General features: G+C 46.9%; 1 protein-coding gene across 2 annotated transcripts in view; it reads right to left on the reverse strand.

Annotated features, from left to right (window-relative positions):
- LOC137563314 (long-chain fatty acid transport protein 2-like) overlaps window positions 1-21,582 on the reverse strand; it is a 110,074-nt gene that overhangs the window by 34,276 nt on the left and 54,216 nt on the right. For both annotated transcript variants that reach the window (XM_068275609.1, XM_068275608.1), the window contains exons 7-8: window positions 18,914-19,004; window positions 9,616-9,814 (exon numbers count right to left, since the gene is read on the reverse strand). In XM_068275609.1, the coding sequence (XP_068131710.1) occupies window positions 9,616-9,814; window positions 18,914-19,004 (290 nt within the window). The remainder of the gene's footprint in view (window positions 1-9,615; window positions 9,815-18,913; window positions 19,005-21,582) is intronic.

Genomic DNA, 21,582 nt, shown 5'->3' on the forward strand with positions numbered 1-21,582 from the left:
CAGCGCTCCCTCCCTGGCTGCTGCTGCGCTCTGCATCTGAGGGGGGAGCACGGAGGGCGGCCCAGGAGAGGGAGGGAGAGGTCGGGCTGCCCTCCCCGCGGCTCCGGCTCCCCCCTCCATTATGGGGGACAGCTACCTATCTAACCTACCCTGGGGGGCACCTACCTAATCTAACCTACCCGGGGGGGCACCTACCTAATCTAACCTACCCTGGGGGGCGCCTACCTAATCTAACCTACGCTGGGGGGCACCTACCTAATCTAACCTACCCTGGGGGGCACCTACCTAATCTAACCTACGCTGGGGGGCACCTACCTAATCTAATCTACCCTGGGGGGCACCTACCTAATCTGACCTACCCTGGGGGGCACCTACCTAATCTAACCTATGCTGGGGGGCACCTACCTATCTAACCTATGCTGGGGGGCACCTACCTAATCTAACCTACACTGGGGGGCACCTACCTAATCTAACTTACACTGGGGGGCACCTACCTAATCTAATTTACACTGGGGGGCACCTACTTAACCACCCTGGCGTTCTATTAAGATCGCCAGGGTGGCTGCGGGAGGGTTTTTTTTAAATAAAAAAAAAACTATTTCATGCAGCCAACTGAAAGTTGGCTGCATGAAAGCCCACCAGAGGGCGCTCCGGAGGCGTTCTTCTGATCGCCTCCGGCGGCCAAAAGTAACACGTAAGGCCGCAATGAGCGGCCTTCCGTGTTTTGCTTACTTCGTCGCCATGGCGACGAGCGGAGTGACGTCATGGACGTCAGCCGACGTCCTGACGTCTGCCGCCTCCGATCCAGCCCTTAGCGCTGGCCGGAACTATTTGTTCCGGCTGCACAGGGCTCAGGCGGCTGGGGGGACCCTCTTTCGCCGCTGCTGACGGCGGATCGCCGCAGAGCGGCGGCGATCAGGCAGCACACGCGGCTGGCAAAGTGCCGGCTGCGTGTGCTGCACTTTATTTCATTAAAATCGGCCCAGCAGGGCCTGAGCGGCACCCTCTGGCGGTAATGGACGAGCTGAGCTCGTCCATACCGCTAAGGTGGTTAATCTAACCGACACTGGGGGGCACCTACTTAATCTAACCTACGCTGGGGGGCAGCTACCTAATCTAACCTATACTGGGGGGCAGCTACCTAATCTAACCTATACTGGGGGGCAGCTACCTAATCTAACCTATACTGGGGGGCACCTACCTAATCTAACCTATACTGGGGGGCAGCTACCCATCTAACCTATACTGGGGGGCAGCTACCTATCTAACCTATACTGAGGGGCACCTACCTAATCTAACCTATGCTGGGGGGCACCTACCTATCTAACCTATACTGGGGGGCACCTACCTATCTAACCTATACTGGGGGGCACCTACCTAATCTAACCTACACTGGGGGCAGCTACCTATCTAACCTACACTGGGGGGCAGCTACCTATCTAATCTATACTGGGGGGCAGCTACCTAATCTAACCTACGCTGGGGGGCAGCTACCTATCTAACCTGTACTGGGGTGCACCTACCTAATCTAACCTACACTGGGGGGCAGCTACCTATCTAACCTACACTGGGGGGCAGCTACCTATCTAACCTACACTGGGGGCAGCTACCTAATCTAACCTACACTGAGGGGCAGCTACCTATCTAACCTACGCTGGGGGCACTTATCTCACCTGTATTGGGGGCACCTACCTAGCTAGCCTATACAGGTGGCAACTATACTGGCTACCTATATTGCAGACACCTACCTAAATAACCTATACTGGGGGCACCTACCTATCTAACCTATGCTGGGGGCAACTATTCTGGCTACCTATATTAGAGGCACCCACCTAGCTAACCTGTACTGGGGCACCTACCTATCTAAATTATACCGGGGGCGCCTGCCTATCTAACCTTTACTGGGGGCAACTATACTGGCTACCTATACTGGAGGCACCTACCTGGCTAACCTATAGCGGGGGCAACTATACTGGCTCACCTATGCCTGGCTACCTATACTGGGGTACCTATTCTTGGCTACCTATACTGGGGGGACCTATACTAAGTGCAACTAGACCTGGCTAACCTATACTGCGGGCACCCATACCTTGCTTGGGGGGGGGGGCGCAATTTTTACACACTCGCCCTGGGTGCATTTTAGCCTAGAAACTGCACTGGATACAACCCAGCGCATCGAGATTCGCTACAACAGCGCCACCTGCCGGATGCGCCCGGCTAACGGATAAGTACCCATTTCCCGAGAGTGCAAAATGGAATCTACTTGATGATACATTAAAGGGGCATTCATTTGGCATAACAACCAACAACTGCTGGGAGTTGCCATTGCATGGCTAAGTTAAATCCAGCTCATTCATTCTTAAAGCATTCTTAAGCATTCCTCTCTAAAAGATTAGCAACAGCATAATAACCTTTAAAGAAAAATATGTGTTGCAGCTTACAGAACTCCTGCAAAAAAATCTGCAGTGTGTCTATTTCCTGCTTTCATGAAAGCCGACAAAGTGTTAACATCCTGTGTTTACATATTAAAGCGGTATAAAGCCCTGACATAATATTCAATAAAAAACATATTTTCCTACTTTTTATATGCTATATGGTTATCATATTTGCATTTGTACATAAGTATTATTATTCATTTAGAAGTTATAGGTTCCCAAAAGTACAGTTTTTTGCTTTGCGAGCTGACTTTGCATTATATTAATAACTGGTTTTATTCATTCATTCATTCATTCAAGCAGACATGCTTTGACTCTGTGTCTGTGTTGAGCAGCTTCTCCACAGTCAGAGAATGTGTCACATTCCTCACTTGATACATTTAAGTAAACACAAGATAACATTATCTAAAGTTCGGATTCGTCTGCATTTCACTGCACTGAACTTTCAAGCTCTGTGTGTAACTGTAACGATCGGTGTAACACAGAGAGGATCTGATTATCGGTGATCTGCAGTATCACCAAAAATACAGATATATATACCTGATTATTGATGATCTGCAGTATCACCGATAATCAGATATATTACTAACCTCTGGACACCTGAGAGATATGAGTGTTTGGTGCAACAGTAATAATTTGAGAACAATACCAGGAGGACAGGTACAAGGCAGTAAGAAATACTGCTAGAGTAAGTACCTTTCAGCAGCCTGAGACTCTCCCGCAGGGAGGAGTCAGACTGGGAGAGGGAAGGACCAGAGCGTGAGTGACACCAATAGAAGGATGTCACTGACTGATCTGTGAACTATCTTTTAACTGGGGAGATAGCTCTCAAGGTCAGACAAGCCAGGTCGGCAACACACGGACATACAAAGTACAAAGACAGGAGGCTGATTTGGTAATCCTTAGGCAAGCAGGGTTTGGCAACAGAGTATCAGATATAGCGAAGTACCAAATCAGTAAACAGAAGAGTGGTCAGGAAAGCAGAAAGTCATAACAGATAATAAACAATGCCTAGTCTTGGGTGTGAGCTCCGTGATCATCAACACCCTGGAACTAGTCTGAGGTATAACAGAATGATAACACAGATTCCTAATCTTGGGTGTGAGCAGGGGAGGACTGGCCCAGGGGGACGGGGGGCAATTGCCCCCCGGGCCGCCCGAATCTTAAGTAATTAGGGCCGGCCGCTGCTATACGCAGCGGCCGCAGACATACCACAGGTGACAGGTTCGCAGTGGGGATCGCAACCTCGCGCGATATTTCCCGGCAAGTTGAAGTATCCAATCAAAGAAGGGGCTGAGGCGGCCGGCCGTGGTGTGCCCTTGTGCGTGGCTGCGCCTGCGGTGGATGTGAGCGGCACAAGGACACAAATAGCTTAGGTCCTCTCCGGCCCGGTGGGTTGACCCTGCTTGACTCCGCCCCCTGCCTGGAGCCATTGCCGCCCGCAACGTACTGCTGTGCCTGCGGTTTCATCGGAGTGAGCTGTCTCACTCTTCAGCTTTCTGTGCTGGGGGGGCTGGGGGCCTGGAGCTGTGGCTACGAGTGGCTGGCTGGAGGAGTCGGACACAGTCCTCCCCTGTGCTGCTGTGCCTGAGGTGTCGTCGGAGTGAGCTGTCTCACTCTTCAGCTTTCTGTGCTGGGGGGGCTGGGGGCCTGGAGCTGCGGCTACGAGTGGCTGGCTGTCCTGGCTGGAGGAGTCGGACACTCTGGGGGGCTGCTTGCTGCTGTGGAGGAGGTGTAGGACTGAGGAGACAGGAGGATAGAGGAGGTTGGGTCCAGGTTGCCAGAGGAGAAGGTGGTTTTTATAAATTTTGTTTCTGTACTTCTTCTCCCTTCTTGTCACTGAGTTACTCACACTTTGCTGCCTGCCTGCTACTGCTGTCAAATTCAATTCTCTGCCCAGGCCAGTGCCCTCTGAGTTTTTTTTGTGTGTGTGATAATCATCCCCATTCTGACCCTGGCCTGAGGGGGAACGTTTTTTCTTCTTGTGGTGTGATTGGCGGCAGGGGAGGGGGGAGGCAGGCAGTTGGGCACTGTCAAACAGGTAGTTGGGGGGGGGGGGGAGGGGGTAGGTGTCAGACAAGTAGTTTGTATGGTGGGTGGGCAGGAGTGGGGTTAGGCATCACCAGGTAGGTAGGTAGGTTTGTGTGTGTGTGTGTGTGTGTGTGTGTGGGGGGGGGGGGGGGGTGTTTAAAGGAGTTATCAGGCATTTTTAATGAAATAAGTGCTACTTACCCGGGGCTTCCTCCAGCCCCACGCTTCCAGCATGTCCCTCGCCGCAGCTCTGCAGTCAGCCATTCGCTGCCGCTGCCTCCCAGTCCCCGGTGATGGCACCAGTCCCACCTGGATGTCGGCCTGTACTGCGCCTGTGCGAGCAGCACTGTCAATCACCGCCACGTGGACCGGAGTGTACTGCGCAGGCGCAGTAGTTCTGCGTCTGCACAGTACGCTCTGGTCCATGTGGCGCACAGGCGCAGTCGGCCCGACGTCATCGCCAGGGGCTGGGAGGCAGCGGCAGCGAACAGCTGACTGCAGAGCTACAGCGAGGGACATGCTGGGAGCTTGGGGCATGGACAAGCCCTGGGTAAGTAGCACTTATTTTCATAAAAAAAAAGCCTGATAACTCCTTTAAGGTTAGGCATCAGACACAGACAGGTAGATAGTGCGTGCGGAGAAATGGGTGTGTGTGTGTGTGTGTGTGTGTGTGTGTGTGTGTGTGTGTGTGTGTGTGTGTGTTAGTCATCACAATTTGAAGATTTGCACACAAAGATTTGGCTTTGGGCTGGGGATGCCGTGAAACGGGCCTCTAGTTTGTGTTGTCCCCCCAGGCCAAAAGGTCCCAGTCCTCCCCTGGGTGTGAGGTCCTTGATCATCAACACCCTGGAACTAGTCTGAGGTATAACAGAAAGATAACAGATTCCTAATCTTGGGTGTGAGGTCCTTGATCATCAACACAGAATGATAACACAGATTCTGACAATAAGGTCTGAGTGCTTCCACGTAGTGATCGCAACAACAGACAACCAGTGAATGACCAGCACCCAGTATATATAGCCCAGCGCTCTCCAGCGCCTCCCCTAAGTGCTGGACCAATGGGAACCGGTACAATCGTCAGCTGACCGGCTTGGTCAGCTGACTCCCTTCTGGCTGTCATAAAAGTTCTGCCTCTCAACACGCGCGCGCGCGTCCTTCTGAACTTATGTGGACTATCAGTCCCAGCCACACCAGACATGTCTTGCGTACCACCCGACGCACTGGACGCGGAGCCCGCCGCACCGCTATTAAGACATGCGGCGGTTTCTCCGCGTTCAGCCATACTGGCAGATGTAGGCCTACGCGTGCAAACCGCCGCGTTTGACGCGGAATCAGCCGCCTTGCTCAAAGCGCACGGCTTTTCCGCGTTTTCTCACAGTAACCCTTTCAATGCTCGTCTAGTAAAAAAAATGCTGGTTGCATATAATATGCTGTAAATAATGTTTTAGAGCAAAGATGAAATGCAGGGTTATATTCCACTTTAACTGTGTCTGCCGAGGACTGCCAAATTTCTGAGCTGACACAGCTGAGAGAGCAAATTACACGTGTGATTACTTGAAGATGAGGGGGGAATTAGACAGGCTCTTCTTTCTAAAAACACACCGGGTGCATTTCTCTCTGTTTTCCTTGTGTTCTGTGCAAGAGCTCAGGTCCACCTTAAAGTGGACCCAAATTAAAAATTCAAGATTTCAGAAATAAAATCTATTTTCTACATTATAATAATAAATAGCAGCCTTTTTGTCGGCTGCATGATGACAAATATAAAATATTTTACATTTATTGGACGAACCCTCCCCCCCCCCCCCCCTTCCTTTCATATTGCCGGGACAGAATCCGGCAAACTGGTTTAGTAGATGGTCTCCAGCAAAGGAGGAATTGCTAATGGCTGCCACCTGTATAACATTAGTTATGAAAAGAGAAGGGTGAAAAGCATGCACTGAAATGCTTATAGGCTTGAAGGAGTGTTTATTTATCTTTGTATGTGTTAGAGTGGTGCAACTAAATATTTTGAATTAAAAAAATGTTTGGTTTGGGTCCGCTTTAAGTGAAATACTTTAGGTTGTTGAGGCTATAAACAACTCTTGCGTTCAGCCATACCATCCAACTTTCTGGGCCATATGCAATTCTCTTTTTCACCTGAGTTTTCTCCTAGGAGATAATTTTTCATCTTCAGTTTTAAATAACTTTCCAGCACTTTTCAACTAAAAAAGTACCATCAAGTAGGTGAATAAGTACTATCAAAATTATTTTGAGTATGTTCTTGCTTTCTGGTGGCTTAAAAGGCATTTTATTGACAAGTTTAAAAATATCACCTAGGAGAAAACTGTGGAGAAAAAGTGAATTGCATATGGGCCTCTGTGTGAAAAAGATAGGACACTTTTGGGCACAAACTTATTTATACAAAAGTACGGTCCCCATCACACCTCAAGTCATGTCTTCATCCAGGGCCATCTTAAGTATTGATAAACCAGGCAGATTACTAGATTGACACCTGCAGAAGCAGACATCACAGAGGTACTATTAGGACATTATGATTTATGGAATTCTTATAAAAAAGTGCTCTTTTTAATTCCCTTATTATACTCTTCATAACAAATATTGAAATGGTTTGTTATGTGGGTTCAGTGAGTTTGAGCCAGTGAGGAGTATCTGGCTTAGTAATAATATCTGTATCCTTTATAGACTTACTTTGATAAACAACATCATTTTTGTATATAGAATAACCTATTTATTTGTAATGGCCAAGATCAAAACTAGTTAGGGACCTTTTACACTTAATCAGTTGGTATGCGTTAGTGTGCGTTAGTATGCGTTAGTATGCGTTGGTGCATGTTTTTTCCATAGCATTGTGAAAAAGATTTCAGTTCAAATGCGTTAAGTGTGAACTGTGCCAAAAGAAAACATGGGCATTACTTTGAAAATCAGTTGTCCTTTCAGTTAAAACTGAGAGCAACTGATTAGGTGTAAACATGGCCTTATTGTTGGCTACAATCTTTCTATTTGTAGTATTAATATTATTTCCCCATATGGGGTCAAAAAGGACCTTGCCTGGAGCACAGAAATTCCCCAAAAACCCTGTCTTCCCCCCACTTCCAGCCAGGTCTGTTCAAAGAATTCCATATCAAAACACATATTTTCCTTTTTCAAAACACACTGGCGCTTTATTCAATCCGTAGCCTTCCCATATATTAGCATTTGGAGATAAGCAAGACAGTTGTGATGTTGTACATGAAATGCAGACCAATGTAACCAAATATTTTTAGAAGATTAAAGGGATACTGTAGGGGGTCAGGGGAAAATTAGTTGAAGTTACCCGGGGCTTCTAATGGTCCCCCGCAGACATCCTGTGCCCACGTAGCCACTCCCCAATGCTCCGGCCTCGCCTCTGGTTCACTTCTGGAATGTCAGACTTTAAAGTCTGAAAACCACTGTGCCTGCATTGCCATGTCTTCGCTCCCGCTGATGTCACCAGGAGCGTACTGCACAAGCCCAGTATGGTCTGTGCCTGTGCAGTACGCTCCTGGTGACATCAACGGGAGCGAGGACATGGCAATGCAGGCACAGTGGTTTTCAGACTTTAAAGTCTGAAATTCTAGAAGTGATCTGCAGGCAGGGCCGGAGCATCGGCGAGTGGCTGCGCGGGTACAGGATGTCTGCGGCGGACCATTAGAAGCCCCGGGTAAGTTCCACTCATTTTCCCCCGACCCCCCTACAGTATCCCTTTAATATATTTACAATCACACAGATTCCTATCTGTGTGATTGTAAATATATTAATCTTCTAAAAGCGGTACAAGAGAATTTGCTTGTAAATTTGCTCGTAAAAAAAGAGCTGCTGAGAGTTATGCCATAAAAAAAATCTACATTTTGTTGCTTAACCACTTCACCCCAAAGCGGTTTTTACCCTAACGGACAAGAGCGATTTTCACCTTTCAGTGATCATCCCTTTCATTTGCCAATAGCTTAATCAATGCTAATCACAATTAAATGATCTATATCTTGTTTTTTTCACCACAAATTGGGCTTTTTGTTGTTGATATTTGTTTTCAGTAATTACTTTATTTTCTATGCATTTTAAAGGGAAATACAAGGAAAAAATGAAAAAATACACTATTTCTCCAATTTTATCCCCTATGGTTTTAAGATAAACACTGCTACTGTACATAAAACCCACACATTTTATCTGCCCACTTGTCCTGGTTATCACAACATTTTAATTATGACCCTAGTACAAAGTATGGTGACAATGTATCGTTTGGAAATAAAGGTGTATTTTTTTTGGGGTGTTTTTTTTTTGTCACATGCATGGGGATGCACGCGCACCCACGGGGGTGCGCACGTGCACGCGCACAGAGGCAGCAGCACTGTCTGACTTATAAAAACGTCCTGGAGCCATTAACCTCTTCAGGACTGCTGTGTTAAACCCCCCAAAAGACCAGGCACATTTTCATTAAATTGGCCACTGCAGGTTTAAGGCCAAGCAGCAGGACCGCAAAACACAGCACACAAGTGATTCCTCCCCCCTTTTCTCCCCACCAACAGAGCTCTCTGTTGGTGGGGTCTCATCGCCCCCCCCCCCCCAGTGTTTGTTTGTTTATTTGTATGTGTTTATTTGTTTTTGTTTTTAATAAAAAGTGTGTGCTTTTTCTTTTCTCTTCTAAACCCCCCTCCCTCCCTCCCCCCGCCGGCCAATCCCTGTGATCAGCTGTCATAGGCTTCAGCCTATGACAGCCGATCACCTCCGTGGCTCAGGAGGGGACAGCCGTGTCACACGGCTGTCCCCAGTACAGCACTGCTGCTGATCGCAGCGCCGTACGGGTAATTAGACGGCGATTACGCCATCTAACAGTCTCCCGAGCGGCAACAGCCGCTCGGAGACTGAAGAGGGGGCAGAGCTACGCCCTCCGAGAATGAGATGCGCGCGCAGCGTGAGCGCGATCTCATTCAAAACAGAGCCCCAGGACTTTACGCCAATTGGCATTAGGCGGTCCTGGGCCACACCCATCGGTGTGACGCGGTCGGCAAAAGGTTAAGAGGCTCTAGCAGGACGTTTTTATAAGTCAGCATGTCATTAAGTGGTTAATCAGCGAGGTAACAGATGTGAGCTGATCTATCACTGTGTTCTGCATGTATAGGAATAATTAGCTTACCTAAAAGTGTCTCCAGTGCGGTCAACAAAGTAAACAAATCCCTCTTTGTCGCTTTTGACCAAATCCCCACTGTTGAAATACATATCTCCCTTTACCATTGCATTCCGAATGATCTTCTTCTCGGTCAGAGTCGGGTTTTTTGCATATCCGCGAAATGGGTTACTTTTAATGATTTTTCCAATTACTAGTCCAGGTTCCCCTGCAACACAAATGTACATATGACAACTCTGACTGCTGAAATGTAGCAAATTAAAATTATGTTGGGAAAAAATTATTTGCTTGCAACAACAACAAAAAATGCATCTAAAGGTGCTTATACATATCTCGACATGGCGGCCGATCGAACACCTGAATCAATAATTATTAATATTTATTGGATTTATATAGTGCCAACATATTACACAGCGCTGTACAATACATAGGATTACAGACAATGATAACGGGACAGGGGTGACCGACAGCACACTACAGGTAATATGTAATAGATACCACAATACAGGTAATAAGCAGAATACAGGTAATGAGCAGGTAATTATTAGATAATAATGACAATCTGTGCCGCCAAAAGAATGACTGATCGATGATGCGACCGATTTTGTGCCGAAATTGGTCGGATGTATCGATCAGACATGCTGCAAGATGTTGGGCCATCGTGGTGAATCGGGTGTGCGGTGGTAATGGAGAGCGATATCAGGATGAGTGACGAAACTCTTGCCAATGTTCCCTCACTGTATAACTGTACCCTGTACTAGTGATAGGCCGAACCTCCGATTTTAGGTTTGCGAACCGGGTTTGCGAACTTCCGCGGAAGGTTCGATTTGGGAAAAGTTCGTGAACCGCAATAGACTTCAATGGGGAGGCAAACTTTGAAAAATAGAAAAACTTATGCTGGCCCCAAAAGTGATGGAAAAGATGTTTCAAGGGGTCTAACACCTGGAGGGGGGCATGGCGGAGTGGGATACACGGCAAAAGTCCCGGGGAAAAATCTGGATGTGAAGCAAAACAGTGTTTTAAGGGCAGAAATCACATTGAATACTAAATTGCAGGCCTAACGTGCTTTCAAACATCTTGCATGTGTATACATCAATCAGGTAGTGTAATTAGAGTACTGCTTCACACTGACGCACCAAACTAACTGTGTAACGCACCGCAAGTTACCAGCTGTTTGTGTAGTGACGGCCATGCTGGACTACTGCGCAATATGGCGAGATTGCTCTTCCTCACTCAGTGATGTCAGGTAATGTGTGACTGCCTTCTCAACTTTCCATGGCATTGTTAAAAAACTTACGTTTTGTTTTTAAATTACATTTTCTACTTGCTGTGTACTTGTTCAGTACCGCTACAATGAGAATCCTATGGAGGCGGGCAAGTCTGGCATTGTGACCCCGGGTAATGGCCGGGGAATGAGGGATGGAATCCGGTTTGGAGCCTGAGCAACGGCTACCACTACACATCCAAGGAGGGCAGCAGTCAGGCATGCACGCCCGCCTCGAGGTAGTGACCAAAAATAACAACACAGGAGGACTATCGAGGGCTTGCTGTATTTGAAGTGAATGTACTTTAAATCCTTTAACGAGAACCAGTTGTGGCGGGCAAAGATGACACCACATTCCTTTCACGAGAATCATATGGAGGCGGGCAAGTCTGCCATTTGTGACCCCAGGTAATAGCCGGGGAATGAGGGATGGAATCCGGTGTGGAGCCTGAGCAACGGCTGTTATGATCGCTTCTGCAGCGTTTACTGCTGACTGCAGTGGTATTGCAAACCAAGCAGTTCTAATGTCATTACATGCATTTGCTTGCATAGTTTGGTTTGCACTTAAACTAGTTGCTGATTCCATCTGCAGTCGCTCTGAAGTTAATGACAGTTTAATATGCTTTTGTGTAAACAAACATTGTCTGCTGCAATGGAGGGGCAATCCCTTTCCTGCAGGCTGCATATCATTGTCTGCCTTTTCCTGCTATCAGCCTGTGATTAATTACCATTCACTTGTGTGGGAATCTGCAGGTCTGCTCCCATTGGATGACCTCAGTATAAAGAACTGCTTCCTGCAATGCCTCATGGGCTACCATAGTCTCAGATTCTGTCTGTTACTCTGCTCGTGCCCCACCTCGTTCCTAGTCCGTGTGGACTGCGCTGACTCCTGCGAAGGGGTCAGCGAGTCCTCCTAGTTCTGCTCTTTTCTAGAAGTTGTTACTCTGCTTGTCTTGTGTCATATGTTGGTTCATCGCCAATATATACGCATACTTGCGCATTTTGTTATTTTCCTTGTATTCGTGTTACGTTGATACATCAGTGTCGCTGATATATACGTACACGAACTGTTTATTTCCTGTGTTCAGTTAGTCAGCCTTCCAGCACGTTTTGGTAGTTTGCGCGTATCGTGATCACCCGTGCTGAGCTAGTATCCTGCTCCTGGTCCTGTTTGTGGATCGCGTTCATCTCTGCGAGGAGATAACGAATCCTTCTGAATCCTGTCCTGTTACCGTTTGTGGATTGCGTTCATCTCTGCGAAGAGATAGCGAATCCTTCTGAGTCCTGTTCCCTGTATTGCTCCAGTGCTAGTCAGTGTTCCTGCTTATGTCATATATCGGTTCATTGCCGATATATACATATGTTAGTCAGACGTTACAAATAGTTTTATTGATAGCTGTAATTGTAATACGCTAGGAAAACATACTTATTGTATATTTGTCTGTGTTACGTTCATCTATCTTGATCCTCCTATTTCCTGGCTATCCTGTCCTGTCTTTGTGAGGCACGCCATCGCTGCTACGCATTGGCTGCCTCATTCCAGTCTGTCTTGTTGTGGACGCTTGCTGTCACTAAGTAGTGGCTAGTTAAGCAGGTGTTCATTCTGTCTACCTGTCCTGATCTCCTCAGTCCTGGTTTATGCGCTCAGCGCTACTTTGCGCTGAGACGTTATTACGAAAGTGTTGTTTGTGGCTGTTCGGATCTGCACCGGCTCTGTGCACCACAATCTCCTGTTGGAGTCAGTCCTCTCCTCCACTAAACTGGGGATATCCTGATTCCTTGTGCTGGTGTGTGTACCTCCTTCACGTCAGCTTATGTGTTGCATGCTGACTGTGGAGATTACACCTCCAAGCTTAACAACGGCTACCACTACACACCCAAGGAGGGCAGCAGGCAGGCATGCACGCCCGCCCCGAGGTAGTGACCACAAATAACAATACAGGAGGATTATCGAGGGCTTGCTGTATTTGACATGAATGTACTTTAAATCCTTTAACGAGAACCAGTTATGGCGGGCAAAGATGACACCACATTCCTTTCACGAGAATCATATGGAGGCGGGCAAGACTGCCATTTGTGACCCCGGGTAATGGCCGGGGAATGAGGGATGGAATTCGGTGTGGAGCCTGAGCAACGGCTACCACTACACAGACAAGAAGGGCAGCAGGCAGGCATGCACGCCCGCCCTGAGGTAGAAACCAAAAATAACAATACAGGACTCAGGAGGACTTTTGAGGCCCTAATTGTAATGAATCAACTTTAAATCCTTTAACGGGAATCCGTTTTGGAGGGCAAGTCTGCCATTGTTTATCACCACGGGTAATGGGCGGGGAATGAAGGTTGGATTCCGGCCCGAAGTGGGAGCCTGCTGAGACCTATGCTGTAGCTGCCCTGACCGTACTTTGCAGACCAGGCATCTGTGATCAGATGGACCCTTGACCCAGCAGAAGACAAACCAAGTCGAAAGCATTTGCCAAGAATGTTTTACGGAGGGCAAGTTTTCTGCCTTTTTTTTCAATTGTTTGAAACTGTAGATGGTTGTATTTTTAAATTGTTTGAAAATGTAGATGGTTGTATTTTTAAATTGTTTGAAAATGTAGATGGTTGTATTTTTAAATTGTTTTAAACTGTAGATGGTTGTATTTGTAAATTGTTTGAAAATGTAGATGGTTGTATTTTTAAATTGTTTTAAAATGTAGATGGTTGTATTTTTCAATTGTTTAAAACTGTATCCATTCAAGTGCAAGTTATGCACTGACTGCCAGGTATAATGTGCAGTCACAGATGCAGTGAAAGGTATGCAGTGACTGCAAACAGCCGTTTGTGTAGTGACGGGCGTGCTGGACTGGTGCGCACCATGACGAGAGTGCAGGTGATGATGGCTTTTCAGCCCATATGGTCGCCCGGCTGATGTAGCTGAATGACAGAACAGTGACTGTCCAGCTGATCAAATTTGGTCTGACCACAATGAAACAACGACCTTATTATTTTTGGTGTGCCACCCTCACCCGAGACACTCATATAGCCGGCGGTCATTGCTTTATTGTGATACGCAAAGGAGATTGCTGCCGTTGTCACACACCACGTTGCCGATCTCCAGCTGGTGCACCAACTTCAGGTGGTTCATCATGCCCCTCCTCACACATTACGTCCATGCTATCGCCACCTAACTCAGACGTATGAGGTGGTGTACCTGCGCCTTCTTCTTGTTGTTGCAGTAGTGGCTGTGAATCAGTGATTTCACCACCACCACCACCAAATAACTCCTGCAAAGTGTCTAATGCAGCAGATGTGGCGCTTGTACTAGCGCTGGTAGCACTGGCTGTGGGAGATGAGGTCTTCTGTGTTAAATACTCAAGCACGTCCTTACAATTTTGGGAAGTGATGGCACGTGCCTTCTTCTGAGCACTGTACTTTGGTCCAGGTCCGCACGAAATCACAGCAACACCACCTCGCACAGACCTGCCAGTGCCAGGTGGCCTTCCTCTGGGTCTTCCTCTACCTCTTCCTCTACCTGGTTTGTCCATTTTGTCCATCTCGGGGGGAAGCTAGGTACATGCAGTGAGGTGAGTTCACTCAACAGAAAAGGTAGATATGCAGTGAGGTGAGTTCGCTCAACCCAAAGGTAGCTATATATGCAGTGAGGTGAGTTCACTGAACACAAAAGGTAGCTATGTGCAGTGAGGTGAGTTCACTCAACCCAAAGGTAGTTATATATGCAGTGAGGTGAGTTCACTGAACACAAAAGGTAGCTATGTGCAGTGAGGTGAGTTCACTCAACCCAAAGGTAGTTATATATGCAGTGAGGTGAGTTCACTGAACACAAAAGGTAGCTATGTGCAGTGAGGTGAGTTCACTCAACCCAAAGGTAGTTATATATGCAGTGAGGCAAGTTCACTGAACACAACAGGTAGTTAGATGCAGTCAGCTGAGTTCACTTAACACAAAGGTAGCTATATGCACTGAGGTGAGTTCACTCTACAGAAAAGGTAGATATGCAGTGAGGTGAGTTCACTCAACTTAAAAGGTAGTTATATGCAGTGAGGCAAGTTCACTCAACACAAAAGGTAGTTATGTGCAACGAGGTGGGTTCACTCAACACAAACGTAGGTGTATGCAGTGATGAGGTGGGTTAACTAAACACAACAGGTACTAGTAGTAGGTAAATGCAGTACTGGGTAGGTAGTACAATGTGCAGCTTCCTGTCACACACACAGGTGTCACTGAATGTGCTGCTGAATGCTGGTGGGCTGCTGGCAGTGGGACACACACATTATGAATTAGCAATGCTGTCTAAGCAACACAAGTGTCTCACACACACAGGTTGTAGTCAGTGAATGTGCTGCTGCTGCTGCTGCTGCTGGCAGTGGGACACACAGTATGAATTAGCAATGCTGTCTAAAAAACACAAGTGTCTCACACACACAGGTAGTCACTGAATGTGCTGCTGCTGGCAGTGGGACACACAGTATGAATTAGCAATGCTGTCTAAAAAACACAAGTGTCAGTTTCAAACACAGAAAAAAAAATTGATCACACGAGCAGGATGAGCTCTGAAAAGAGCTTTTCTGGGGCGCTATTATAGCAATAAGATTCAGCTAAGCAAGCTAAGAAGGCAAGAGCCTGACTAATCTGTCCCTAGGAGAACAAGTCTGCAGCAGCTGTCCCTATTCTGTCTCTAGCAGCCACACGAGTAAGGCTAATGGCCGCCAGAGCCTGCCTTATATAAGGGGGGGCTCCAGGGCTTAGTATAGCCGGATTGGCTACAACGCGCCTGCTGACTGTGATGCAGAGGGTCAAAGTTGACCCTCATAGAGCATTATGGGCGAATCGAACTTCCGGGAAAGTTCGCCTTCGCAGGCGAAGGCGAACCACCCGATGTTCGCCTGGAACCGTTCGCCAGCGAACCGTTCGGCCCATCTCTACCCTGTACCTGTTTACATAACACAGAACTTTTCTCAAGTGCTTCAAGGCAAGTAAACCCTGGGAGTTTCTTGAGGTGGAATAGAGGAGACAATTGCAAGCTTACAATTCCACTGTCATCATAGGAAATGACTCTGTCCCCTCCCATGTCCTCCTCTCTCTCTGTGTCCCCTCAGTCCTCTGTCCTGTTGTGTCCTCCTCCTACATCCTCCTCTGTGCCTTCTTCTGCCCCTTTTCCTCCTCTGTCCCCCTTTGTTCTTCTCTGTCCTTGTGTCCTGTTCTGTCGCTATGTGTCCTCCTCTTTTATACTGTGTCCACCTCCTGTGTCCCACTCTGTCCCTTTTTGCCCTTGTCATGTGTCCTCTGTCACTGTCTTCTTCCTGAGTCCCAGAACATAGATGCTACAATTAGGTTGCTTCCTCCCCAGCATTGCAAAAACTGATCATGGTTCGTGATCAATAATTGTGTGCCTTAGTGCTGGGCGTAATGGAAAAAAACGACTCCTTCAAATCAGAAGGAACCCCATTGGTCTGCTAAGGACCAATGGGGCTCCTTGGAGCCCAAATTCAAAGATGCTTAGAGAGCTCTGAGCTATGTAGCTCAGAGAGCTCTGTCGGGTCCGTGCAGGGCGCTAAGTCCCGCCGGCTCCCACTGCCCTCCCCGCCTCTCCCACATGTCACCCACATGTGGGTGACATGTGGGTGACAGATGTGGGCGGGGTGGACAGCGGGAGCCGGCGGGGACTTAGCGTCCTGCAAGGACGCGTAAGTGTATGCGGCGGCTGAGCGGCGAGTGACGTCGGGTGCGGCGTTGTTACAATGTAACAAAGTTGTTACATTGTAATAACTTTGTTACATTGTAACTGATAGAACATTTCCGAGGCTATTGCGAGGGATCATTTATTTAAAGGGACAGGTAAGTATTAATGGTTAATAAAGAATATTAAAGGACTTTTTCCGTGGTTATGTTTTTTGTTCAATTAAAATACTTTTTCTAAGTGTTTGTGTGTTTATTTACTTTTAACTCTTAAAGGAAATGGGTAAGGGGTACAAGTACCCCTATACTCATTTCTTCTCATCTGGGGGACCCCTTTTTAAAGGGGACTCCCAGATGCCACCATGAACCCCCCCCCCAGGAAATCGCGGCCTCCACCTCCACCGCCCATCGGAGGTGGAGAAGAGCCCCTTGTCCTTGGATTGGACAAGGGCTCGGAGGGGGAGGGGAAAGCTTGGCTGCCCCTCCCCTTCCGAGACCCCCCAATCCATGGACCATGCGGGCTGGTATAGTCAGGGTGCGGAGCCCCATGCGGCCGGTGCTCCGCATTCTGGCTATCCCAGCCTGCATGGGGGACAAGGGGTTAAAGAGGTCTGGGAGGGGGGACCCCACGTCGTTTTTTTTTATATTTCCCACACTCAAAACGAGTGGGGGAATCTATGAAAATAATACACTATTGTTACCTGTGCAAAAAAAACTGACATTTTCCGCATTTAAAAGACATTTTTCCCCTTGAAACTTAAAAATCGATTATCTCAAAAACTATAAGGTCTTTTTGAAAAAAAAATGTTTCCTCTTATTCCCACTGATCCCCTTAATATACCCTGGGAATTTGGTGTTCCTAAATTTTAAGCAGGCTTTGCTATTAACCGTTAAAGTCGGCGGGTTTTTAAATGTATACATTTTTCCTTTGAAACTTTAAAATCGATTTTCTGGAAAACTATAAGGTATTTTTGAAAAAAAAATGTTTCCTCTTATTCCTCCTGATCTCCTTAATATATTCTCCAAATTTGAGGCTCTTAGCATTTAAGGGGGCTTTGCTATTAACCTTTAAAGTCGGCGGTTTTTTTATATTATACGGGAGCGTAATATTACGCGATTACGGCAGACTGTGTAATTTCAATAGGAGTTTACGGTCTTACGCGTAATTTGATACGCGTAATAACGTAACTTGCGGTCTACGCGTAATTAATTACGTGTAATACCGTAACCTTACACGTAACGTTTACGGTGCATTTGTAGTGAATTACGATGCGTAATTACGCTAATGCGTAATTTCGGCCCAGCAATGGTGTGCCTTACCTTCATCTTGCAGGCTGTGATCTTTAAACAAAGGCTTTTCAGTCAGAGGCATCTCATATAGCTGCTGCTGCTGCTGCTAAGCATTGCCTTTTCAGCTTAGCAGACTGAGTGCAGTATTGGGCAGACTACATTTCCTTGATGCTGAGAGCCGGAAGAGAGAGGCTCCCCACATGGCTAAAGATCAGCGGTGAGCAGCCCTGCCTTCATGGCTGCCTGCTAAGTGACTGGCTCCAGCGGTCTCACTGTTACTAAGCGAGATAGGTGATTGACTCAATGATGGCGCTGTAGCCCTGTGGTCTTATGCTCCGAAAAATAGGGTAACTTTTTCTCCCGACCTGATTTTAGCTGTTAATTTTATGCTATGTTTACTATTCAGACCATAGGTGATATTTAGTTATAATACCACTTTAAGACTGGTGCTGCAAGTCAAAAGTCCAAATCGCTGAAGCACTATGCTGCTTGAGATGAGGTTTCCTAGTAAACGCAGAAAAGGTTGAGCAGAAAGTATGATTATAGCAGACAAAAACAAAGGACAGCGTTATGCATGCCCAGTAGACAACCTGAATGAGGGCCCATTCCAACAACTGTGAAAATCGAGCTGAATTTGCAGCGTTTCCTGCAGACAAATCCTGCGGGCCATCCGAATCACTTGCTATAGCGATTTGGCCAACATTGCACCATTTTTCCGCGCAGGTGACAGCGAATCCCATAGCCGTGCACAGCACCACCTCCGGGATTTGGCTGCGTACTCACTCAAAAAGGAGGTGCTGCTGTGCATTTCGCAGGACGCACGGCAGCTAGTGGAAACAGACCCTGGGAGTACATAGACAAGTATGATCCACCAACATAGCCTAATGCATCCCTGAAACAAAATGAGATTTTGATTTTCTTCAGAAACAAAATTTTAATTAAAACATGCTGATTGCTGTTCCCTGAAGTACCTGAAGTGAGGGTCTTACATTGAGCACTTCACATCCCTGCTTCTACTACATTGCGTATAATTATAATATAATTAGGGTAATACATTCATTTTAAATATTTTACCTGTTGCTGTTCTAATGCAGCGTCCTTTGCTGTCCCGAAGTGGTTCAAATGTTTCCTTGTCATATTTGACAACCTCATAGGGGAGGACAAGCTGAAAGGTTGCGTTCACAACAAAATGTGTTAACATTAGATAATCAGACAAAAATAGATGATATGTATTAATAATTATTACCCCTTCAAACACTGCCAGATTGACTTTTCGGAGCGCTTTTTGATTGATTAGCGCTTTTTAAAAATCGATCCCATTCACTTTCATTAAAATCGCAGTAAAAAATGCCGCAATTTTTGCGTACGTGATCACGAAATTGCTGCGATTTTTACGATTTTAATGAAAGTGAATGGGAGCGATTTCTAGAAAACGCTAATCACTCACAAAGCGTTCAGAAAAGCGCTTCAAGTGTGAATGTGCCCTAAAGCCTTGTTCCCAACCCTGTCTTCAAGGCCCACCAACAGTGCATGTTTTGCAGAAATCCACAGAGGTAGTTAATCAGTTCCGCTGAGACACTAATTACCTCACCTGTACATGTGTGCGGTTTCCTGCAAAACATGTACAGGATACATCATTGTGCCTTTGTGTGCATGCGCAGAACGCTCCTGGCCCGACTCCAGCAATCTCCGGAAATCCTGCTCTACCTAGGTGACATTCTTACAATGCCTTTTAAACTTCAACTCAGAGGGATATAGAAGTTGCCATATTTATTTCCTTTTTACACAATGTCAGTTGCCTGGCTGTCCTGCTGATCTTCTGCTTCTAATACTTTTTAGCCACAGGCTGTGAACAAGCACACAGATTAGAGGTTTCTGACAAAATCTGACAAGATTAGCTGCATGCAGGGGTGCTCGGATACCTCTTTTTAAAATCTGAATTGATTCGGACCCAGATAGCTAGAAATCTGGATCCGATCGGATATCCGAATCAGAACCGTTCCGATATCCGAATAGATCCGGATATATCTGAACCCATTATCCGGGTAAATCCGAATTAATTCGGATATCCGGATAGAAAACCGGAAGTGGCCTTTAAATTGCTTCCAAAACTTTTTTTTTAGAGTAAATGATGCATGAAGCATCATGTTTTTTTTAAAGAGAAACACTAATTGATTATGTGGGGAGTTAAAATAAAAAAAAAATGGCTGTAAATTAACATCAGGACTAGGTTCCAGTCAGCGGTCGTGCAGCCCACATTGTGTCCAAAGTCCAACCGCACAACTGGGACATCACAGTTTTCAGCCCAGACACCTAAAAAAAAAAAAATTACACAGCATTTGTGTTTTGGGTTAAATATAGGTGGTATCAGCAGCAGTGGCCTGCGGCACCCTGGTGGTGGGAACAGCACAGGCAGCAGGAGCAGGCCAATGCAGCAGCAGCAGGTGTAACGTGTGCCAGGAGCATGCTGGAGATTGTACCGTGGCACGTAGCGTTGGTACCACGGATGTAAACAAATTGTGAACTAGGCGGCTTAGTTAGTAATAGTTAACAATCAGGAGGAGCCAGGAGGTTGTGGTGGTGGTAAAGGGTGGTAAGGCAGGCATAGTGATTCCCAGCCACTTCATGTCCCCCTCTTGCCAACAACAGGGAAAGACTTGCCCAGCAGGGTCTGGCGGCGTTTTTTCCTTGCACGGGAAGCAGTAGAGGGAGAAGATGAGGCAACCGACGACTGGCTGCCTGAACAGGCCTCAGTGTCGGCAGGAGTGGCAGAGGGGGTTCTGGTGCTCTGAGTCTGACCACTGCCAGCGCCATCTTGCTGCAAACAGGAGTGCTGGTGGAGGTTTCAGTTGAAGAGCTGGTGGTGGTCTGCTCATCCACCATCAGCTGGAAAATGGCCGCTACACGCTGCTACGCCTCTGCAGCGTGACTACCCCTAACAGCTGGACGGCCAGTGGCTAGCGGCAGAATGAACACTGACGCGGCAGAACTGCTGACGGTGGCCACAATGTTGCTCCCTCTCCTCTTGGTCTTGCTGCCCCTCCCCTGGCTGCCAGTGCCAGCAGACTGTCACTCGTCCCCTAGTGGCCAGACCGCACAATGGATTCCAATCGGTTTCAGCACACAGACCATGCAATCTGTGGTCGCAATTGGTGCGCAGAAACCGCTGGAATTTTGGCAGCAGACAGACTAGAAGGAAGCTTGTGAGTTACAGTAATACAAATTACACACTATTTCAGGGTATAACTGCCACCACTCCTACAGAGGGGTAGGAGACCTAATCTGCCTAACTACACTGATACTAATACCTGCAAATAAAACGGTTAAACACACTCTATTTTATCTAGCTATCAACAGTAGTAGCTACTCTTCAGAAGCTAGGATTCGGTTTGCGCGGCTGAATAGCAGGGGTAGCTGAACAAATAAATGACTTTTTAGAAGTCTTTTATTATAAATGCAATATAAATAATTAATATACCGGTATACAGAAAATCATTAAAATCAACAATTATAGAGACAATAATAGCGCAGTATGAAAATAAAAAGGGAAGAAAAATACCTATGCTTAAGGTCAGGTGAAAATATGTCCTTTCTGAGAAAAACACGTGAAGTTTCTTTGTTTCCAGAGCAAAGTTCAAACAAAAATGGCTGCTGCTCATCCTTAGAGCAGCAGCATGCTCCCATGAAGATGGAATTCGGAGGACTAAGGGAGGAGTCCCTGGCAAGTTCTTTTGAATGACCCA

This window comes from Hyperolius riggenbachi, chromosome 3 (genome assembly GCF_040937935.1).
Source record: "Hyperolius riggenbachi isolate aHypRig1 chromosome 3, aHypRig1.pri, whole genome shotgun sequence".
In the NCBI taxonomy this organism is placed as follows: Eukaryota; Metazoa; Chordata; class Amphibia; order Anura; family Hyperoliidae; genus Hyperolius; species Hyperolius riggenbachi.